This window comes from Acanthopagrus latus, chromosome 18 (genome assembly GCF_904848185.1).
Source record: "Acanthopagrus latus isolate v.2019 chromosome 18, fAcaLat1.1, whole genome shotgun sequence".
NCBI classification, from domain to species: Eukaryota; Metazoa; Chordata; class Actinopteri; order Spariformes; family Sparidae; genus Acanthopagrus; species Acanthopagrus latus.
The window spans coordinates 6,548,294-6,572,889 of record NC_051056.1 but is presented as its reverse complement, the minus strand read 5'-3'; the positions used below and the strand labels follow the sequence as shown (position 1 = coordinate 6,572,889).

Genomic DNA, 24,596 nt, shown 5'->3' with positions numbered 1-24,596 from the left:
GATTTACATTTTTATAATGCCAATCAGCTCTTGTCAAACATTTTTATTAAATTAGTGACTTGAACCCCTTGGTTTTCCATTTGTACTCTGTAAAAACTAAACAAGAGAAGAAAGAGTACAAATACTCTACATGGCCTGTGGAAATGGAAATAGATCTGGATGCAGTGCAGCCACTAGTTTTTTTTTACATTTTACAATTTTCTGACCCATCTGTTTTTGTTAAGTGACTGCCCCATCTCTCAGGACAGAAAAAAACTGGAAAAAGTTGGAGAAAGTCAAATTTTATATTTACAGCAAACTGCTGCTTATTGGATGGAAGAAAATATGTTCAAACAGAGCTTCACATAGATCTGTGTGGATAAACATGGCTACTGATAGCACCTAAGGACATCTTCTATCTTTTTATACACATGATTATATATTTGCTGTGCAATGTACATATATGATGCAGTCAAGTAATTGTTAAAGTTCTAAATTTGCTTAAGATATAGTTCATAAGTAGAAAACAAAACAAAAAAACATGGTCCTCTTTACACATACTTATTGTTAGAAGTGTAATTCAAACAAATATTACATTTAACTTTTTTTTCAGGTTAACACATGGGCACGAAGTATGTTGAAAAGTAACACAGCAGCTTGTTGCTAGTGGAATAAATATGTAAGAGATGACACAGTGTGACTTCTGAGTATATTTAGTGTTGTGTTAAAAGTGGGTGACAGAACCCTGACCCCCATATGTTGAAACTTGTGAAGGTGTGATGTGTATGGTGACCAGCAGAGGGTAACACACAACCTATCAGGTCACCCTGACAACATACAACAAAAACAGGAGTAACATAACATAACATGTTATTACATAACATCCATATAAGTGTAATTGATCATTGATAATACACTGGAGTTGTAATTTTACAAGACAAAGTGATGGAAACACAACAGTAAATCATACTTTTACAAGACAGCATAATGTCTTACAAGTCTGCATAGATTGAAATACTTCTCTTGTCATTCTCTCTTTTTCACTTTGTTCTTGATTTGTATTTCCTCACAATGACCATAGCGCTCAATTATAGTTCTTAACTCAATCTAGTTTTTAAACCTTTATTGCATGCATTTCCTTCCTTCTAAAGGAAGCAATCATTACCTAAAGTGGTAAAAAATTATTGATTGAAAGTTCAAATTTCTTTAGTTATTCTCTTCAGTCATGGTGGCTCACTCACTGTAGTTCTTTTTGTATGTATTTCTAACAAACATATATGTACAAACCCAAAGCACTGAATGGGTCTCTCTTGTAACATGAGTGGTCAGACAATTGTGGACAACTGTTCTCCAGATTTCATCATTCTAAACTAAAAGATTAAAGATTATATATATATATATATATATATATATATATATATATATATATATATATATATATATATATATATATATATATATATACTCAGCATTTCATCAAAATGGATGTAAAACACGACATGCATAAAAGGACCCACCTTTAGATGTTGTTGTTCTTATCGTAGCAGTTATAAATTTAGAGAACATGGAGAAATACTGTAAAGTTGAAAGATGATGTTAGATGTACATCTTTCTGTAGTATGTAACCTGTCATACAACTGTCACAACTTAGTGAGTTCATCTGTACAATAAAATGAGGGGAATAAAAACACATCATACTTTAAAATACATTAACTTTAAGTTTCACAGCTTTTAAGGACCGCAGAGTTTTTACTTCAATTTCACGTCTCTGTAGTCTGAGAGCTTATCTCACAGATATTACTCCTACACTGTCATGCCTTGGTATGTACAACTTGTTAGTAGGAAGTCTATGGCTGTTCTTGACAGTTTCATTTGTTATTGTTTTTCCCTTTCCTCGTAAGCATTCAATATATGTTGACAACAAAATGTTGTGAGCAGAAAGAATTGCTGTGGATATTAAGACACATAGAAAAAGGCTAATGTTTTCCAAGATATTCATTATTATTACAATTCCAGGAAACTGATATGACATATTCTGGGACTGGAGTGACTGGTATGTAGAAAAAGTAGTATTTTTACTGGAGGAAGTACATGATCACACTAGAACAATAACAATATGCTGTGACTACTCTATATGGTCACATCAATGTGACTGTTTGTTCTGTATTCAGTGGTGCTAATATAAAAAATGCACTTGCACACCACATGACCCATGGTTAAATTAACTGTTAGTGTTGGCATGGTGGGATGACAATAGCAACTATGTTATAGGATAGGGACAAACATCATTACAAGAACTTTCACTAAATTGATGTAAATTGTTAATTTTGAATGACATCAGGAGGAGCACTAAATGGTATAAGAGGCTGCCAGAACTTAACACCTTAGTACCTCAATGAATTAAATAACAATAAGTTCAATGAATCAATAAGTTGATGAAGGTTATCAGTTATCCATGTCATGATGCTATATTGTAGGCAACTGAACTTTCTTGAAGATATTTCACCTCTAATCCAAGAAGCTTCTTCTGACTAACTGGAGGGGAGCTGCAGGCTTTTAAACTCTGTGTGGGAGAGTTGTTATAGAGTCCTTAAGGACACATGTGAGCTCTGAGTTTCAGAGTCTAGGGCCACTTGTGGGTCATTGGCTTGTGGTTTGCTAGGGCTAGGTGAGTCCAGGTGTGAATGGCTGTTAAGCTGTCTGTGGATTTAACTAAGTACTGCATTGTAGGTGGGTGATAAGTAATGTTGTAGACCACTTCCTCTGTTCAAAGAGAGTCATTCCAGTGTGCCGTCCATGTCAGCCTCTTGGATGGGAGATGAAACAACTTTAAATAACGGAAACAAGTCCAAATGCCTACGATACACCACTTCAGTAAAAAATTAAATCACACAACTCTCGTTAAAGACTCAAATGCAATCAGTCAACAACTAGACGTCAGCTTATCAATCAGCAAGGCAAGTAGTCACATATAAAACTAGAATGGCACTCAGTAAAGCACATACTTCCGCCCCTTTGATTTAGTCAATCTGATATCAACTCTGTGAATCTGTATACCTTTAATTTTTTAACCATAACTGCCTAACCATAACTTAAGATCAGATCAGATTTACTCTCTGTTATCAGAAACCCAAAATACGGCAGATTTTTTTCATCAAGACCCACGCGTTGTCTCCTGAGAAATTAACAAAAATGGCAAAACAAGCAAGTGATGACAAAAATCCATCTCTTTATCTGGATCATAAGTAAATGTTGCTGTTAAAAGCTTGGGGCCCTCAGTGGTATTGTCATCTCATAGGAGGGCTACTTCAGTCTTCAAGTATTACAATAAAATGCATTTCCAAAAAATGTTTTTGTTTTCATTATTAAAATAATAATACAAAAAAGCAAACAGCAGTTTTGGTACAATTTTATATGATTAATTTTTAACTGTTAGTGTGAATCTTAATTAATTAATTTTAAAAAGCATAATTTATTGAAAACATGCTCAGAACAAAGAAATGGAATAATGTACGTTATTTCACCTGGCAGCATGTCTTGCTCATGTTTTCAAATTATTTTTCTTATCTATTTACAAATCTTTTTTCCTTATAAATAACTTGCATTGGTCTTGACGCATAGTTGTTATACCTGGTACAAGGTGGTCTGGCTTAAACCAATTACATTACTTGCCTGACACCCCCAACATCATTTTCCAACATCAATGGTCCGAGAAGGGAAGCTACAATTACAAGAGCATATGTTTGGTGCAGAAGCGGGTCCAGTAGCAGAGACATGTAACAGAGTAACAGCAGTTACAGTTAACTTTCAGATTTGTGGGCAAAAGCAAAAGTGCGTGTTTGACAATATGTCAGATTTAAACTAATATGGAAGCTGATAACATTAACGAGGGAGATTCACTGAAAAGCTGGGGCTGTGCAGCCTGTCACCTGCAAGTCTTCATCAAACAGCTACTATTGTTCAGTACTCCTGCAGACTGAATTAAAATGCTATTATTACAACAGATACATAAAAAAATGGAACCTCTGTCAACAAATGCCAAAAATAACCACAGCTTTGCTCTGAAGACGCATTTCTGATGAATGAACTAAACAAATTGCACTCCCTGTGACAAAATAAAAGTGAACTCCCTATAGAATTGTGTTTTTTATTTCAACTGAATATATGAAAGCGTCACTTAAACTGGAGTGAAACAACATAAAATTATAATTATATTTTTAAAAAAAAATGTTTTGGCTGAGTCATATTATATTTCTGATAGATCCCAGACATAACGGAGAAGCAGTTTGAGACCACTGAAGTGACACTTGAATAGGAGTGGCTTTTTGGGGGTTATGTTTTACTGTATCAAAATCACCCAGTTTTGCAGTATGTCAAGATCCCAGTAACACAGGCTCAGAATCATATTATATTCTACTGAAATGAATTGAAGCCTATGGCTGCCTGCAAAAGTAGGAATCGAAAATTGAAAATCTCAAACACAAAATCATGGTTAACAAATTGGTGAGCCTTTAAGTGATTTGTGGTGAAAATCCTCCTTTAAAGCTAGCAGTGAGAGAGTATTTTCTATTAGCAACCAACCCATCTGTTAACCAGCCAGTCCAGTCATGCAACATAGTCACTGCTGCAGTTAAATGATTTAATGCATGTTCGTAATTACTCAGTTTTATTATTACTACATTTCCTTTCCTCATCACTTCTTTCTGTGGATCATCAGATGACCGTTTTAACTCCAGACACTATTATAATGAGACATAACAGTTGTGAACATTTAGTTTGTTAACTAAATGTTCACATTCTCCTACTCCTCATTCAATTTATCTGCTGATTCCACTTGCTGCACTTGGCAGTCTCTAATATCTTCCATCTCCACCATATCATCCTTCTCTTGGTATATCATTGGCCTATCCTCTGCTCCAGAGGTCTCTCCACGCTGACTTTCAGATGGTCCTACTCCTGAAGCAGAAAGCTTTACTCCCTGACTATCTGCTGAACTAATTCTCTCTTTGTCTGTTTCCACACCAAGTTCAGAGGTCTCTCCTTTCTGTTCTCTTAATGAAGTAGATGATTCTTCCTCCTCCACCATGGTGACAACAGAAAATTCTCGCTTGCTGTCTGGGCTGGCTTTGATGATGGTCACATTACTTACTCTGTTCCCTATGGGTGAGGAGGGAGACGTAAGACTGGAAGGGGAAAGAGGCAAAGTGCTCAGTCTGTCCTTAGAAAGCTGATCAGTGGGGGAGGAAATTTCGAGAGTCTTTCTTTCTGTTTTTCCTTCTGACTGTGGGATTGTAGCTCCTTCTAGCTCTTGTTCCTTGAGAGATAGATGACTTGAAATCATATCCCCTTTGGTCATGGATGTTACAGACGTCACACTGTCTGACTTCAAAGTCAGACGATGTGGGCTTTCGATGGCTAGGTTTTGGTCAGCTGGAGAAGAAGTTTGAGGTGATACTGGCATGGCATCAGGTTTGGGACTAGCAACTGGAGCAGGTGAGGGAGCACGGACTTTCAGTGGACTAGCACTTGAATATGTAGCAGGGGATTGGCTAGACATTGCTTTGCCTGATGGTAATTTGGGACTTGGAGTGAGGGCAGGGGAAAAGTCACTTTTTGTGGCCTCTGATGGCGTATTTCTTGAACTTAGATTGGGGCTTGGTGAGACTGCTAGAGGTGAAGTAGGAGTTCCTAGCAAAGAGACTGAGGATATGGTCTTGGTTTGAAATGAAGATGGCGGGGATGAACCTAAGCTTAATAAAGCTGGGCTAGCACCAAAGTCTGGCTCCAGATCGGGGCCGGGGCTTGGGTTAGGTGGTGTTTGGGTAATTGGGAAACCTGTGCTAGAATATGGTTCAGGTTGATCTGCAGGACTTACAGGAGTAAAACTTGAAATTAATCCATGCATGGGGGCAATAGGTGTTGAGGTCTGAAGTGGCCCAGGATCATAAGCATCGATTTTTAACATATTATCCGCGATATCTTCTCCTTTCTCCATCGTCTTAAAAATCTGTCTAGATGAAGCAGGAGATGAAATGGGAAGAGAGCTGCCACCAAAAGCTGCTGTTCTCCCAGTGGTAGGTTTGATCATAAGATTTGTACAAGGTTCAAGACTGGGCCCAGGTTTAGAGCCAATTTCAAGTGCAGGGCTAGCGTCATGGGCCTTGACATAAGTTTGGGATGAAGGAGAATTAACAACACCTATAGTTTTATCCTCCTGATGGGCTGGAACACATATTTGATTCTTTGATGGCTCTGTTTCAGGTTTGACACCAGGTTTAGTGCCATGTTCAGGGGTGACCTTGGGGTTCTCTCTCTGCAGCAGTTCCTCCAGCACTACAGGTTGCTTCTGAATAGCAAATCTAACACCTCCAGACTCTCTAGCTGTCCCCTCTCCTACTTTGATGCCAACAGGGTCGCTACCCCGCCTCAGCCCGAAGATGGTCACACTCTTCCTACGTTTCCCTACATTTTGGGCAACCCCATTGGAGCTTTCTGATGGCGGTCGTGCATCCTTAAACATGCTTCTTAGATTGTACCCTTCCTTCCGCTCCTCGCTGTCCTGGGATTGGTCCAGCTGGTCTCCTGAACTGGCCATTGGATTAGGACCTCCATGGTGCTTCTTATCATGATGTGTCACCCGGAACCTGAGTGGAAAATTATATATTTAGGATGCAATTTTTTTTTGCTACTATATCCCAACAAGCACTATGCATGATTGGCTTAATCTTGTGTTGTTACCTGCCAACAGAGAAGACAGTCTGCTCTCCAGGTCGATGTTTGGAGCGTGGGGTTCGGCTTTGTCGTCGGCCCTTTTTAGATCGCACCTGGGCACAGAGGTGGCAGGAGTTGTGGTCGGAGCCTGAGTGGACTGTGTGGTGATGGGATGGAATACCACCAATGGACTCCTTACGCAACCTGGACATTACCATGATCATTCTTGTTAATTCCTATTCCTATATTCATTATGTGTATTGTATGCAATGAACTCTATGCTGGAATTATGCTTTCAAATGCTTATGCTTTTTTTGTAAAAAAAAGAAAAAAAGAAAGAAAGAAAAAAAGAAAAAATGTGGAAGGAAAAGGACATCAGTTACTCATTGGTAACATGAGCAAATCACTGCATCTTGGAAACAAACATGTAGACAGACAATGATTAACAAGTACCATGAAGGGGAACTTCCTTTCCTCTGCTCTGCCAGATGATCATGTGTTGTAGTGCTACACTGAACTTATCCCCCAACTCTGACCATAAAAAGTAGAGAAACCTTTTCCACTGGTATGTTGGATCAGTCAATCAGCTTATTTGATGAGCATGTCTATGCTTTGCATTGTTGAAATTTGGATGGTGTGTGCAGAGGATGTAGGTTCACAAAGGTTTTTACGTGATTTGAAGAAAATCATTTTACATCCATAAATCAAATGCCCTTACAAATTAAATGTGTAAGAGCGGCAGCAACAGACTCCTTTAGCAGCTAGCTCGTTAGCACAAAGGACACAGCCCCTGAGCCAAAGAACAGAGCCATCATTGCAGCATTTAGCATGTATTTATTACACTGAAAAAGCTAAGAGAGCAAATTGAACATAGCAAACAAATTCTGGTTCTAAAATAGTTAATCATGTCGCATGTAGTAGTCAGATATGGGAAAATTAGTTACATAGTATGACTGCTCCGTGACATTCAAGCTACACTGTCATATTTTGGTAGATGAATATGTCGTCTGTAACACCAACATGCAGTCAAATACAGTTGAAGTGTGACACTAACACAGAGATGTATGATTTTACCTGGGGTCATGGCGCACACAGACATTGTGGTTTCCCAGCATCTCATTGAAGGCTTCCATATTAGCTAGGGATGACATAAGAACAACGTATTTGAGAGTAGAGGTAATCAAGTATTTTAGGATGGGTTTGCATACTGAGTTTATCTGATAAAAAATATATATGTAGGGCCATAGATATGTGCATCAACTTGTATTTTTGGGCATGAAATTGTTAAAATCTAGGAATGCTAAACATCAGATCAACAGCCGTCATTCAAAAATATATCAATTACGTGTATATAGCAGACAACAGTAAAACACTGCAAGGAGGAACAACTCTAAAGATTAGAAAATATAACATTTGATTAACTTCAACTTGAACAAAATGAAACAGAATCTCAAACATTTGTGTTCATTTTGTCACCTTCATTTTCAATAATGCATTTGAGGATCTGCTCCACTGTATCCTGGTTCTCCTCATCCTCATCTAAAACACAGCAGAGCAAGAAACAGATCCGATATGTGTGAGAACAATGTGCAGTGAATTCTTGGTGATTATGTTCATAGAGTTAAGCATTGTTGTTTTGCAATAATGTTGTGAAAAAAAGATGTTGAGTATGCTTGTTTCTCATCGCTGAATATAAGAGAACATAATACAGTTATTAACAAAAGTGTGAATTTACTTATTACTTGACATTGGTTTGTATTTTTGATTTATATTTGCTCAAGTTATAAAATTACCAACATCTAAATTATCCACACAAGGCGAAGAAATTACAGTTTATTATGTGTATGTATTATGTTGAAAAGAATATCAACTCAATAATATGTGTTAACCAGTTAGCCCAGTCCCATCCTGGTCCACACCTGGTGCACACTCTACCAACTGAGCTGCTGGTGCACCCCACTTTACATCCATGTTTGTCTAGATTCATAATATTACTTATTTAATGAGGACTTAAAAAGGACATTATATAAGATATTGAACATTGGTAAAAAGACGATCAGTGGGGGAGAGATTGGTAAAATTGATTGACAAGTATGATTCCAGTGAATAATTTCCTTCAACAGAGGAGTACAGAGGACTGACAGAAAGCTTCATTACATGATGGAATGACAGTCACCTGAAGCTTAATATCAGCAAAACCAATGAGCTTGTGTTGGACTACTGTTGTATGTCTAGTGTGTGAGTTCATTGAGGGAAGCCCAAAAATGTGTGTCCTACAATGTCCTTGTATGTGTTCAAATGTTTGGCCAACAAGGCCAAATCTGACAGAGCAGACAGAAGCTACAAAATAGCTACTAACGCTAACTCAGATGCTACATACACGAATTGAACATAAGATCTAATCATAACATAAGATCAGTTTCAAGGTGGACAACAAAGATTAGTGTGAAAATGTAAAGTTTCCCCTATTGTTATGGCGATAAGTTATGGTGTTGAATATTCTGATCCCACAGTGAAGTTGAGCTTTGACCCACTGGATAACACACGTCACTACTTCATAATTTGATCCTATTAGACATTTGTTTTTTAAGTTATTTTGTGAGGTCAGTAATCTTTGACCACCAAAATGTAATCAGGTCATGCCAAAGACATTTGTGCCAATATTGAATGAGTTCCCTGATAAGATATCGCGTTCACAAGAACAGGATGGACACACGGACGACCCTGAAAACATAATGCCTCAGGCCATGGCTATCTTCAACCCCCTGCCTCTCCGCCTGGTAACTGTCCGTGCCTTTCAAACACGCCCACACGTTCTGCTGTCAATCTTCAAGTTCAAGATAATCCTGATGACATCACCAGGGTTATTTTGACATTGCCAGAAAAGAAATCTACGATTGTTTCAACAGGTTAAATTGTACTCTCCCAAGACTATGACTGCTGATTATTTTATTCAAGCAATTACAACCTCCTTGTCGATTCAACTTTTTATTTACCCACCTTCTGCATTTCCTCCAAGCTTCTCCTCCTCTTCCTCAGCATCGTCCACATCTCCAGTGCGACAGCGGTATCCCTTCTTCTTCAGCAGGTGGCAGATGAGGAAGCCAAACAGTCCAGTGAGGAAGAAGAGGAACACCACCACAAAGATTATGTAGGGTGGGGGGTGATCCTCCACCCCAGAGGCTTCTAATTCAGTCATACGTAAATTCAACCTGAGTCACTGAGAGAGAGACAGAGAGAAAATGTGCATAATAGATGTAAACATTTTTGAGTACCTTCCAGAATTTGACTTACAACTACTTAAGTGGGCAAATGTTAATGTTTAACTGCTGATTTGGCCCTCACTCCTTTAAGAGGATTTTTGAGGACTACAAATGGGATTTATGGCTGAGATTACAATTAGGTTTCATTTAATAAAATACTGAGACTCCCATCTGTTCAGCGGATGATGGAAGTACATCCGTGTAACTGTATCATAATCTATCTCTGTTAAATTTTCTATAATGCTATGTTGTTTGGCTTTAAGTCTAAAAAGGTGAGAAAATCTCATTTTATACATTGCCACATATTACTGACACATAATTATTACTCATAGGAAAATGTTAAAAGCTATATTGATGTAATAATAATGTCTCTTTACAGGGAGTCAATCTGTGAGAGTATCAGTATAGAAAAAGACTCTCGAGGACAAAAGAAATAGAATGTGATGGAGAGGTTGATGAAGACGCCATCTTACTTATAGTTGCTTAAATATACCCCCAATATCAGTCAAGAGAGACAAAAACATAGTGTGAATTGTAAAACTTACAGGCTTTCTGGGTTGGTTAAATCATTTTCAAGCCTTCTGTTTCAACTGGACAATGTCAAGAGTCAGTCTGTAAGAAACAAAGAAAGAGAGAAAGAGACCTCAATGAGATTATTAGAATTCCATGGTAAATGTATATGAGATAAATTTAATCTGACACTTCTGTGTCTTTACACACAACTGACACTACAAAGTGGAAGACATATATACAGAGAGACAGGGAAAGGGATGCATTGTCAATTTTGCGTTGTTTTTTTTTCAGGGCACAGGCTATTTAAGTGTCCTTTTCAAGAAAGTAAGCAAGTATTTTGGGGTCTTATTCAGGAGCGACATGAAAATGGAGCGTGGGATGGACAGGTGGTTTGTATTGCAGACACAGCACGGGACCATCATGGTGAAGAAGGAGCTGAACACCAAGTAAACGCTTTCGATTTACCAGTTGATCTGCGTTCCGATCCTCACCGGCGGTCATGAGCTTTGAGAAGTGACCATCAGAATTAGGTTGCAGGTTAACGCTAACCCTGCATGAAGTTACACAAGTCACCTGCCATTTATAGATACTGACTAATTGTGCAGTGAAAATCTGTTAAGTTACATACAGGTGGTGCTGGAAAGTAGCTGGAGTCCATTCCTAATGAATAAAGTATGTGAGATTGGCACATTGACTGGTATACTCATCAATGCATGCATGCATTATCTGATCCGAGGGCATTAAGGCAGGGTCGACAGTAAGTGTGATGTGACTGTTTCATTTGTTACTGCTGTGTTGCTAAAACTGAACTAAGTAAGCTATAATGTAAACATAAACACAACCACCACACATGAAGCTTATAAGAGAATAATCTCATTTTACCCAGAAGGGCAGCAGTTTGCTGTCGTTTATCAGTTGCCCTTATTTATAACAGATGAATTGTTCTCAGAACGTTTGTATTAATGCATACCTCCAAAAGTTTTACTAGCACTAATTATGTGACAAGAGAATGTAAAAATACAACTGGGAAGGGATGAATCTTCCAACAATGAATGTGAAAAGAAACAAATGAAATGTATAAAATAAATAACAAAAGGATTTGAACTAAACATTTAGAAAGAAATACTGTCCCCTATTATTTTGAAGAGGCTGGCAGGGAATATCAAATACATCCTTTAAAGCATGTTTATATGAGTAACGTATTTATAAAACTACAGGTTCATAAACTGCCCACGAGCAAACACTACTGCTGACATACTTATTAAATAAGGTAATAACTTCTTAGTGCTGCAAAAGACATTTGCCACAAGACATCAGTTTAATTACTAGCATCTCTGGACACCACACTAACATATTCCTGAACACATCCATAGACATACTCAAGCTTTAATTTTTGTTAAAAAAAAAAAAAATCTTACCAATATTTTTTGTTATTGCTCTGTTTACAATACATGTCATGCATGTTCATAGAAATTTGCCCATGTATCCCTGATCTTATGCTTGATTTTCATTTAAAGCTCTTTTAATATGGCAGTCATGTAACTTTTGCCAATTTCAAAACCTCACCTTCTGTAATATTTCTCTCTATGCCTGATAGCTGACAAATAGATTCTTCTTACCATTTTCCTGCCCCTCACCGGTGGACACATCCGAACTTTGAAAGTCAGCATGGTCGATTTAAAGTGTGCCAGCAAAAGCACAGAAAGCAGCTGATGACATGTGGTTGATAAACTAAAATGTCAAAATGTGTGTGCTGGATAAGAAGCTTAAACCAGCAGGCAGCGTGTGCTCCTATAGAGTATGCGTTCCCTTTAGCCCCACCCTTTTGTTTTTACACAGAACGATAGCGACACAGAAACAGTGTGTGTGAAGGAAAAGAGAAAAAGATTAAATGAGGGAACCTTATCCTCACTGGTCTTTAAACATAAGTTCACTTTACTTGCAGGTAATGTACATAACCCTAGCCCCTAACCCTAATGCATACAGATGACATACATTCATAGACTTTAAGTAAATAATTCTGTGTATACAGTATGTCATTGTGAATGTGCAGTAAATATATATGAGTTATCATACAGCACTTATCAGTGTTGCCCTCCTGCTAGCTTATCAGCGGGCTGACCCAACATGCAGACATGGACGCAAACACTCACACACACACATTTATCAGCACTTGTCCCTTCTGAAACATTTCAGGGTGGTTTAGCCTTGATAATGCATATCATTAACCCTCTCGACTGAACATCCTCAAAATGGCTGATTTGTCGTTTGCAATCTTTGTTGGTTTAAATAAATGTGTGCTGATCATTAACAGTGAAATCAGCATTGCGGCAAGGTGATATTTTCAAAATTAGATTTAAAAATTATGGCAACTTCAAGGTGGAGCTGTCTGTGGGCGTAAGTGTTGAGTACAGACAAGCCCTTGCAGTATCATGAGTGCAGATTTCACAAGTTGTGGAGCACAGCACAGATAATGATGTACTTGTATCTTTACTATGTTGAATACTGTCACTTACTACCTAAGTGAGAAAAAGTCGTTTTGTCAGCCCTGTGTAGTGTGTATGGTTTATCCTTTCTGGCTGTGTCCTCAACAGCCTCCACCAATCACAGGCTTCATGCAGCCTGCATGTCTCCTGAGAGGTGAAAAAGATGTCTATAGATCACTGGCTGCTGCTGGTAAAGCTCAATGTTCTGAGTGCACTGTGATAACTGAAGGCAACGGATCTCTGGTTTGACTTAACCAATGGATAAAGATCTGAATTTTAAAGTATCTTACACCGACCACCTGCACCATTAAAACAACCTGTTTAATATTGTGAGGATTCCCCTTTTTCAGCCAAAACAGCTCTGACCCCTCTTGGCATAGTCATAAGATTTCCAGGGGATTCCTGTGGTGTAGAGATCCTTTGGATTCTGTATCTTGGGTGGTGGAGCCTCCATGGATCACTCTTGTTCCTGCACATCCCCCAGATGCTGGATCAGATTGGGATGTGGGGAATTTGGTGGCAGGGTCAGTGCCTTGGGCTCTTTGTTTTGTGCCTCAAGCCAGCCCTCAGTAGCTTTTGTGGTGTGTAAGGGTGCCATTGCCATGAGGGGCTATGCTTGGTCCACGACCATGTTTGGGTGGGTGGTGTGTGTCAAGTGGCATCCAGATGGAAGTTTCCCAGAATAACATGCATTGTAACTACAGGTGCTCCGTTTGATAGGGCACCGATCAGTGTACAGTGTAAAAACGTTTGTTTGGTGGTCTCTATAGAATCTGATCAGACGAGCTGATCAGTAAACTCAGGAGACATTTTCTCTATGCGCTACTGAAATATCACCGCCGCACACACCGCAGGACTCTGCTGCCCACTGGCTGCTAACAACTAAATAAGTTTCCTCCTGCCAATATCAATACAGATGTACAGTGCCGTCTTGGTTTAACAAGTGCAAGATATTGGCAAGATTCTGCCAGCAGCCAGCCGTTTGTGACTGACAGCCGGTGATTATAACTAGCGCTGACACAGCGTTGTGGAGAGAGATAAATACGGTAACAGCAGGAAAAGACATGCTCTGTTGGATTCTGAAGTATTCTGTTCAGTTTGTCATTTGGGATTGTCTGTTTGTGATAAGGTGGCAGGTAGAACAGACGTGGTTTGTTTTGGACCTTACAGCATGAGGACCTAACAGCAGCCAGAGCTCACAGCTGACTGAGCTTACTGCTTACAGTGGAGGCACACAGTGGGACTTTTCCACTGGTCAAAAATCCCACTTAAACCCACTAAAATCAGGTATTTGTGTGCAATGGGAGTGTGTAAACTCAGCATTTACACCCAGGACGATCGACTCTACAGTAGACACAGGTTTTTATCATCTTGGCTCGGCTCGGCTCGGCTTTGATCTAAACCTAAGACTGGGGTGAAAACTCTAAACTCTGTGTGAGGTGATCATCAACATCCGATCGTGGCGCGTAAATAAGGAGAGAATTCAGGATGCGGTCTCTTCGTTTTATTACTGTCCACCGTTTACAGACACTTCTTTCCCAATGGCTATATTGTTGTTTTCTCTGGTGTTACAATCGTTTCTGGCACATACTTGAAACAGGTGACATCGGGTGATAGGTGACATCGGTGACATACAACGTAATGCTTCAGCTAACCATCACAGATGGGATGACTTGCCTGCGGGAAGTGGGAATGGGGTCAATTGGTAATTGTTAGTGGAAAAGTGGTATGAGAGTCTCTTGAACATGAAGTGTTTAACACTGAACTGCAGTTTAATGTGACAAAACAAGTTTACACTAAATAAATGTACTTAAGTAGACTCATTTTGAGTACAGTTGACTTTGAATTTAGAGTTACAGACACTACATCAGTGTACATTTTATCAATAATCTGTCAGAGATGAATGTAGCCAGATAAAACTAGTGACTAGGTCATGGAGTATCCAACTGACTTCAGGCCACATACATCACTACAAGTGAGACAACTGAGACTGAGACACAGCATTATTCCCAAATTCTGTTAATACGTTCTGTGTCCCGTTTACTTTTTTATGTATGAATAAATCAAATATAATTATTTATTTTCTCAACATTTAAATGCCAGCAAACTAAACTATGCCACGAATTGCTGACAACTTCAGATGACAGTATAGTAAAGAAATGTCCTTTTAAAAAGTGATTGACAATTGGTATTGGCTAATGCTGCTTCCAGCAATCAGCCCCAAAAATCCTGATCAGAGGACCCTTGCCAGAAACCCTTCACTGCAATGGAGGACATGATACACACAGAAATATAAATAATATCAGCAATATTTACCTGAGGAAATATTAGTCTTGATTGCTGGTTGTAAAGTAACATTCTCTAAACAGTCAACAGTCTAACAGTACAGCAAAACATCCTCTAACAGCAGTTAGCAGCATAGTACACTGCCTGGCCAAAAAAAGGTCATCACTTGTATTTAATTAAGCAAACAGAAAGAGCCTTCCTTTGAATAATTACTACAGCGATTAATATGTTTCACCTAGCAGCTGAGCAGTTATTGAACCTGTGGTCATGGAAAAGATGTTACTCTGTTTCAGAAGGGTCAAATTATTATATAACTATCATTTAAAATTGGTTAAGAACTGTCCAACGTATTATAAAAACCAGGAAGGATAGTGGTGAATCATCATTTTCAAAGAAGAAATGTGGCTGGAAAAAAATCTTGAATGATCCTGATCTGGGATCACTTAAAAGTTTGGTGAAATCATATTGTAAAAAAATCAACTGTAGAACTCACAGCTATGCTTAATAGTGAATGTACGAGCATTTCCACATGCACAATGTGAAGAGAACTCAAGGGACTAAACAGCTGTGTAGCCCTAAAAAAACACTTATCAGAGAGGCTAATCAGAAAAAAAGGCTTCAATTTGCTAGGGAGTATAAAGATTGAACTGGGGCAATGGAGGAAGGTCATGTGGTCTGATGTGTCCAGATTTACCCTGTTCCAGAGTATCAGGGTAAAAAGAGAGGCAGATGAAGTGACACAACTGTTGCACCCGGTGCCTACCATACAGGCCTGTAGGGGCAGTGTTATGATCTGGGTTTGCAATGTGCCCAAAATATTAGGACAGCTGACTACCTGAATATACTGAATGACCAGGTTCTTACATGAATGGAATTTTCCTTTCCTGATGGCACGGGCATATTCTAAGATGACAATGCCAGGATTCACCGGGCTCAAATTGTGAAAGAGTGGTTCAGGGAGCATGAGATATTTGAGACACTATCACACATGGATTAACCCCATTGACAATCTTTGGGATGCAGTGGAGAAAATGTTACGTGGTGGCCTGACTCTCCAATCATCAATAGAAAATCTTGGGAAATATCACATTTCCAGTTTGGTGCCCAGCTAACTTGAATGAGGATAAAATAATTTAATCGTGCAGCTCTTCTAGACTTTACAAATGTTGTTGGATCGAATGGCTCAAATTATGACCGTAAAACAAGTCATTTTGTGGGGGTTGTTACGCTCAAAATAATGTATCCACTGTTTTATGGACGAGTCATGTCACTCACCATGTCAGCTTATGGGGAAAAAGTCATTTTGGGCCCCAGTGCATCTTGTAACATTGTACACGGTTTAGCCACTACAAAATTTGGCTTTGAGACAGGCACTCTTCCTGGGGGCTTGGTTTCAAGTAGTATCAGCATTACAACAGTGCCAACAACCACTTGGTGGTATAAGGCAGAAGACATATAAAGGACAGAGCTAACGCAGAGACAAGGAGGCAGGGATCATTTCATTGGTCAACAGTACATCTGACATTCTATTGGCTGTGAAATTTTGACAGAATTATCGCACAGAAAAAAAAAAAAACAAGAGCGCTGCAGAGATTTAATGAGTGCAGAGAAGCAGCCTGAGTGTGAGGAGAAGGGCTGAATTTCAAGTGCATGAAATCTGTGCAATCAACAATAAATGTGAGCCCAAGCATACAATTCGCAGCACAAGCAAAGGATATTTGAGTATGACAGTGGGAACAAAAACATTAAGTCATGCATTCAAATTTAAAGACAGTGTTCTTAAATAACAGGGGGAAAGACTCCTTATGTTTCTACCGTCTGGCTTGCAATCGTCTTACAAAAAGATAATATGATGTAATTTCACCATCACAACTTTCCAGCGTAGAAAAAACCTGTCAGAATATAATACACCTCTGAGAATATGTTAGTGCCTGAAACCTTCAAACTCAATGATGTGTTATTTGAATTGTACAAAACAACCACTTTGGTCTTTCAGTCAAACAGCATAGACACAGCAGTACGCTGTATGGTGTCAGCCCCTCGACTAAACAAGGCTAAGAAATAGTCCATTAACTTCAGTAACAGCAGGTTTTGATTTGCATACCAATCAACAATCAACTATAGATTTTGTGGATGATAACAATTCTAGTTAAAGTCAATTGATGCCCACAGATGTGAAAGAACAGAGACACAAATGCAGGGGCAAACGTCTGATGCAGAGAGGAAGGTAGCTGATGTTTGCCCACTCACAGTCTCTCTCTCCCTCACACACACTGACAGCTTAAAGAGGCAGAAACTGAAAGAAAGCAGAGAGATGACTCAGCATCATCATAATGACACCGATAGAATTACCTCCAAGTGACGTACTTGTGAGTGTTCAGTGCTTGTAACTGCATTGTGCTGCTCAAAATACAGTCTCATAGAAAATAAAGTAAAAAAAAGTGAAGGAGAGATGACGATGTGTGGTGTGTGTGTGTGTGCGCGAGTGTGTGTGCGTGCGTGCGTGCGTGTGTGTGGGGGGATGTTTGTGCGTAGACAATACGTCAGAGAACAGGGACCTAGAATAGTTTTCATGCGTCATGACAAAGAGGAAAGAGGGTAAGGTGGCTCGATACTTTCTATGAACACTAATGGCTGTGGTGTTGCAGTAAAACTGGACAGTGAATGTGAATGGTCAAAGTTGATTAAAATTAAACTGAATGTTCCATTCCCTTCTTTTTGTGTCAAGCTCAAAATTTTGCAAGTATAACATTGTAAACCTCACATAAGTAATATTTACTGCAGGGCTAGTGAATTTTACCCAACAAGACAAGCACAACAACAACAACAAGACGTTCCTTTTTATTTAAAAAAGGTCAGATGAACTATAAATAGTACCGTTGCTATAAATATTCAACAGGGGTATTGACTGCTTTACATTAATTATAATCCAGTCATGCTTGCAGGCTACAAGTTCTTGTACTGTAGAAACAGAAAAAGGTTGCTGATCAGAGGTCAGTCTGTGGCTCCTAACTAGTGTTTGGAGATGTTTTTGTTCAGTGTAATGTACCAAAGCAATGCTAAATCATATACAACCATGTGCCCTCACTATGTCATGCATGCCATATTTCCATCACATCTCCCAGCCTGCTCTGCATGATTTGACTTGACGCAGCAGCCCAGCATGTAACAAGACAAAAACATAATGTTTCGAGCCAAACCATGCAGAGCAGGCTGGGAGATGTGATGGAAATATGGCATAAGAGCAGTGTCTCAGAGCAAGGCTAGCTCTTTTAAGTATGCTGACATTCAAAAAGTGTTTCCCACACATACGTAGATGTTAAGTATATTTGGCTACCCATCGTATTTGCCAGAGAAATACGCCAGGAGAGATTGATTTACAATTGAACAATCTGATAACAAATACATGACCATCCTGTGTGTTTTTGAGTATATGTGTTTCCACTGAGTTCACACTGCACTAACTGCTGCTAAATGCTTTTAAATGTTGGTAAAACCGCTTGGATTGGAAAGAAACTTTGTCAATGAGTCAGTCAGTCTTGTAAGGTTGTCTATGGAAGTCTGGCTAGGACATGAGAAAACTGACTTACAATAATCAAGATGAGCTTTTGGCACAATGTGCCTGAATTTAACAATATTTCTCTGGAAGACACAAGAACAAACTGAACAATTCACATGCCAGTCAAGACTATAAAAACTGAGGATAACTGAGGATAAAGTGCCAAGACATTCCATCCCTTTAAGGGCAAAGCCATCCAGGGCAGAAATAAGAACATCTGTTTTACCAGTGTTTAGCTATAGACAGTTATAAGCCATCCAATCTTTACTTAAGTGAATAAATCAATAATGTTTGACGTATGTTTTCATCCCTGACCGTTTGCTTGTGTGTTGGTCAGTTGGTTTGTCAGCAGAATTACATGAAAGACCTACAACAGTTGTGTGACTCTGCGCACCAGTCAAGTTGCAGAATATTTTGATGTCTTTTGACCCTCTGGATATCAGATGTCATCGCTGCATCATTTCATTCTATTAGAATTGTGTAATTGGTTGTTTCATACTAATGCCAAAATAGTGCCAAAAATAATCAGGTTATCCTTAAATCAATGTGAATATTTGCTCCGAATTTGAAATTCCCCTCAGGCAATCTGGAGATACCAAGTTCATAACCAGAAAACGTTGTGCCTCTGGCCTTGTTTATTGCATCCATGGGTTTGCCTAACACTTGGGTTCGGAAAAAGACCCTTTGCTTTAAATATTTTCCTGAAGCCTTCACACTTAAGAGTGAATCACTTCAGACTGGCAGGATGTGTTTTGCATACTAATAGGAGGCACTGTGTGTCTTGTCTGAATGTCAGCCCCTGCCATCCCTAGTGTCTACACATGCAAAAACACAGCACAGAGTGATACACAGAATTTCAAAAGTTTCGCAAATAAAAAAGGTGGCATTAGCACTGTGGTTCATGTGGTTGCTTTACTTTTAAGTTCATGGGTCTAACAAGGAAAATCAGTATGATCGCATTCTGAACTTTCTGTTTGAACAGAAGTGAGTGCGATCATGCTGCTCAAGAAGACAGACTCCCGTTATTAAGGGTCTCACCTGAGTTCTCCCCACTCAACTGGTTGGCTGCATTGGCTTTTTTCTCCATGCTTGACAAAAACTGATCTTTTAACTAATTCCTTAGATGGGAAGTTTGGCTTGGAAGGGGGGTCCTTAAATAAATAAATGTAATACAGTGTATATACAACAGCACTTTTATAAACATTAAAGACTGATGATCACACACATACACACACAAACATGCACAGGCAGACACGCGCGCACACAAACACACACACACATTGGTGACAGAAATAGTCTAGTCCAGCCTAGTTTCTGTGTATGTTTCCTGTCTTAAAGCATGCCATGCACTACATCAGCAGAATCATGGCAACCATCTGATTAATATTTGACTAACTTCCTGTGGGAATTCCATGAACTTTGCATTTCTTTTTATCATCTACAGTCCAGAACAGGCAAAAATTTGTCCGAAGGCACCAAATGTCAAGCTTTCCATGGTCTAATGGTCCATAGTCTAAACACTGGAGACTCCCAGTGAATATCCACAACCATCATTCAAGGCTCCTCAGCATCAAACACTATAAGGATTTATAGCTGTATGTAGGTTACATTTCTCCAATTTACTTCCAACATATTTCACCCTGAGCCAGCTTCAATTGTGGCTCTTTAAAAAGCATCTGCATATGCTCATTCAATCACATGGCCCTGCTCTAAAATCTGGGTCACTCTGAAGTTAGCATCCGATTCAGTCTCTTATTGGAATTTTCCAGTCCACCTTAAAAGTAGCACTCTGCTTATAGGTGGTGGTGTACCATGATTTTCAAGCTAATTCATGGACTGAAAAACATCGTAAATATGGGGAATCAATTATGAATGAAAAAAGGGCCATTTCACTGCTTATTTCATGTCTAGACCACATGAGATCAGGTCCAGATCAAAAAACACTTCACTTAGACTCATCAAATCTGGGCTACGTTTTCACATAGATGGGGAAAGACGTATAAACAGTTTCAAATTTGTGAAACCTTGATTCTCTTTGTGAAAATGCAAAAAAAAAAAAAAAAAGGGCCATTTCACTACTTTTGTCATGTTTAGACCAAATCTGACATAGTCCAAAAGCACTATACATACACTAGGCAAATCTTGACCACAGTAAGGAGACTCCAGAGACTCAGATTTGGGAAACCGTAATATATTTGTGAAACATTAAAAATATCAATTGCAAGCAGATTCAGGCCAAATCCATGGGCTGCAATTATACTGTGCAGATGCAGGGTATAATCTCTGAACAATGGTCTATTGAGAAGGGGCAGCTGATCAATAGGGGGTGCTATGGCACCGCCTCACCTGTCCCACATGAACAAGAATCATGTAGACCTTCACTGAATAAGATTTTATATTTTGAAATGACCAACCTTAATATTATACAGTTAGCCAGTAATGTGTACTATGCAATAAAAATGCAGATTGAAAATGTTCAGTGTTGTTTAAATTTACTGAGCGGTGACATATTTCGAGCCCGGGGTGTAAATATCATTGGCCATACCTCCTTGTTGTAAGTTGTACATGCACCCCTCACTCACTAGCCCCATTCACACTGCCCTTTAAGTGCAGGTATAATGCGCCAATTCTCTGGATCCTCCTCTGTGTGAAAGTTTCAGAAGCGCAGAGGGGCAAAACTGTGTGGCGGCTCTGATGCACTTCCACAGGTAGTATCAGAAGCAAACTGGCATCTGTGTGAAAGGGTAGGCCAGCGGCATGGAGTGGGGGCATGTCGGTCTGATGGTGGTCACAGTCGTATAACTAACCAGATCCTTCACGCAACAAAATAAAGCTAAATGTCCTACAAAACAACATAACATGGCCAAACAACAGCAATGTAGTCAATGGCAACTGACTTTGGCAACTTGTTTGAGAAAAAAAATACTGCAGTTATACATGGGAAGTGTCCGTCATCCTGTCTGTCCTACCGACTCTTTGACACGTTTCTGCACGGCAAAAAACTTCAACTCACTATGTGTTTGTCTCCTTCCACTATCGTGTTGTTGTAACTACTGTCTTAAAAAAAAATCACTGCGATGGTCAGCCCTCCTGACCGAGACTACAGTGAACTTCTCCCAGAAAACACCATCCCTTCCCACTATTTATGTACTTTACAGCAAACAAACTTAACATGTCACTTTCCAGGATGCATAGTGCTGTTATGGTGGGTTAGTCACAAAACATTATAACAGCATCCATATGATTATAAACAGTCAGCTGGTACATGTTTAGATTAACAGGTGGACACCAGGGGAAACAGAATGACACTACAATAATTTCCCCATTCAAACACACAGGCTAATTTCACTGAATAAATTATTTATAACTGAATTGAATTTCTCTAATTTTGAAAAGTTTAATCGTCACTTTGTCTGTTTATACACAGTGGCACAGTGTTTTTGGTGGACTCCACTGTTCCTGTGTGAGAATCAAAAAATCATTCATGGTGTTCCATAAAGTTCCTAAAAATAGGGAAAACCCTTTCAGTGCTGTATTCAACTAAGTGTGCAATGTGTATCTACATGAAAAGTGAAGATTCAAGTGTTGCTTAAAATAATAGAATGTGTAAAAGTTTTGTGGTGCGTTTGAGTTAGCACTGTGTGGCCATGATGAAAGTGTAAGCTCAGAAAATCAGGGTGTTTTCAGAGGACTGCTAGATTTTGTAGCATCACTAGATGCAGCAGTACAAGAACATAATGCAGAATGCTGTTGTGTTTAAAGAACCATCTCAGACGGTACAGAGGGAAGTCCTTGACTGCATGCTCTCAGTTTTGAGAGAACAAATCACTGAAGAAATCCAGAGTGCTGACTTTATTTTAGGTCATTTTTAAAGCTGAAATGTCAAACATTTGCCATGTCCGGCTTTGAGAATGTAATTTTTTGCTGCTGCTCTTCTTGTCATTCATGACAGCAAATGAAGAGTGACTGATGGAGTCTCCTTACTGAGGTCGAGATTTGCCTCTCTTAAGTATTGCAGTTTTTGACCTGACCTTGTTCTCATGAGGTCTAGACATGAAAAAAAGCGGTGAAATGGCCCCTTTTTGTATGATCACAGTTAGAATAAAGGTTTCAAAAATCTGAAACTGTATTTCTTCTGCTGTAGAGTCTGCAGCCCCTCTGAGACAATGTAGTCCAGATTTGATGAGTTTGATTTTGATCTGGACCTGGTCTAAATGTGGACTGGATGTGAAAAACACAGTGAAATGGCCCATCGTTTTGTATTTTCACAAACTGAAGTTTTTAGGTGGCAAATGCTATGGAAATAATACACAAAGGTCCGGATAATCAAATCTTGTGGTGTTCCCTTCCCTTTCATATTGGAGCATGCTGAGCACGGAGAGCCACAGCAAATAGGTAGGGATAAAAATAAAGCTGAAAGTCATTTAACCATGAGCAAGGACATTACTTTTTTTTTTTCTAGAGTTAATGTGATCAACATTTTGGGTAGTAAACCAGTTACAGGCCGTTTTCATTGTCATTTCATTTCCCCCCATATTTTTTTTGTTCAGTCCATGAACTGAACATGACTGAACAACGCCATCTATACGCAGTGGGCCACTTTTAAGGTAGACTGGCACATTCCAACAAGAAGCTGTGAATCGGATGCAAACTTCAGCGTCGTCGCAAAATCCGTTAATAACAATTTCCTCACTCAGGTCATCTTCCCCTTGGCTGACCGCAACAGGCCAAGTCCGTTTTGGTGAAAGGGTTCACATAACGTGCGACACATGTCTAAAGTTTAGGACACTGACATTAATTGATAATAGAGCATTACATGACGCCGAATTTAGCAGTCGACCCCTGTACATTCCTCAAATATCCTTCGCAGTCTTTCGCTGAACATTTCGACAAGAAAACATTAAGTAAGACAGTTTTCCGCTGGAGTTCGGCTTGTCATTTGTTGACGTAGGATAAAGGACGGCGTACATCGGGTCTACATCCTCCCATAGGTTCCCACCGTCTTTAGTAACGCTGATTCACTGCATCATCCTCTCCACCAAGTCAACAACACCCATACTACACCACACCGTCATCGCCACCGCTCACCTCTGAGCCTGCACCGGGCACACAGTCACACCTTATCTGCATCTGAAGGTTAAATACTCAGTGGGCCGGTACACTCAGACTGTCTGTCCCCAGGCCCCAGGCAACACAGAGACATCCAGCAGGGATATTCACCTCGAGTCCGGCAGGAACACAGCCCGGTCCTCTCCGGGGCTCCTGGTGGGGAGATGCTGTCCCATCACTACAGCCTGCTCCGCGTCCTCCTGTCGGATGAGAGGGATGCGACTGTCTCCGGAGGAAGGCGGAAGCTGCGGGGCATCTGGCTGCAACTTTGAATGTAACCTTCGTTCATTCGGAAGAGTCAGCTTCACATTGACTGAAATATGCTGCGCCCACTTTTATTTATAGATTGCCCCCCCCCTCCACGCACCCATCAAAGCAGTCTGGGTCTATTTGCATGCTGCATAAACACCACTTTACAATGAACGTATTATTAAATAATGATCATCCATATAGAACATATACAAAGAACAAATACATTCTCTGGTGATCAACTAAATTTATTAACTGACAGTTAATGTACAATATGCTTACTCCAAAATCATCTCTAGGGGGGTTGTATGTTGTTATAGAAAATGATGCGTTGACTTTCTTCAGAGTGACATTGGGACACTGAGTGCTCTGGTTCATCGAGCCAAGAATCATCACATCAGATAGCAGCAGTATCAGAGGATCCACTGCCAGGCACTGCTT

General features: G+C 39.5%; 1 protein-coding gene across 2 annotated transcripts; it reads right to left on the bottom strand.

Moving 5' to 3' along the window:
• Window positions 1–1,449: 1,449 nt before the first annotated feature.
• Window positions 1,450–24,214, bottom strand: rell2 (RELT like 2). Of its 2 annotated transcripts, none has more exons than XM_037078191.1 (7): window positions 24,018–24,214; window positions 10,499–10,565; window positions 9,691–9,910; window positions 8,167–8,229; window positions 7,765–7,828; window positions 6,718–6,894; window positions 1,450–6,623 (listed from the first exon to the last, which is right to left on the bottom strand). In XM_037078191.1, the coding sequence occupies exons 3-7, from the start codon at window positions 9,887–9,889 to the stop codon at window positions 4,781–4,783; spliced, it is 2,346 nt and encodes a 781-aa protein (XP_036934086.1). In that variant the 5' UTR covers window positions 9,890–9,910; window positions 10,499–10,565; window positions 24,018–24,214; the 3' UTR covers window positions 1,450–4,780. The 2 variants fall into 2 exon arrangements, with proteins under 2 accessions (XP_036934086.1, XP_036934085.1); XM_037078190.1 differs by lacking the exon at window positions 24,018–24,214 and adding an exon at window positions 12,086–12,234.
• Window positions 24,215–24,596: the final 382 nt, after the last annotated feature.

Coding starts and splice junctions, on each gene's coding strand:
- rell2 (XM_037078191.1), bottom strand. CDS start 9,889: ATGACTGAATTAGAAGCCTCTGGGGTGGAGGATCACCCCCCACCCTAC. Junction 8,230..9,690: donor GCTTGGAGGAAATGCAGAAG/GTGGGTAAATAA, acceptor GCTGTGTTTTAG/ATGAGGATGAGGAGAACCAG. Junction 7,829..8,166: donor ATGCATTATTGAAAATGAAG/GTGACAAAATGA, acceptor TGTCATCCCTAG/CTAATATGGAAGCCTTCAAT.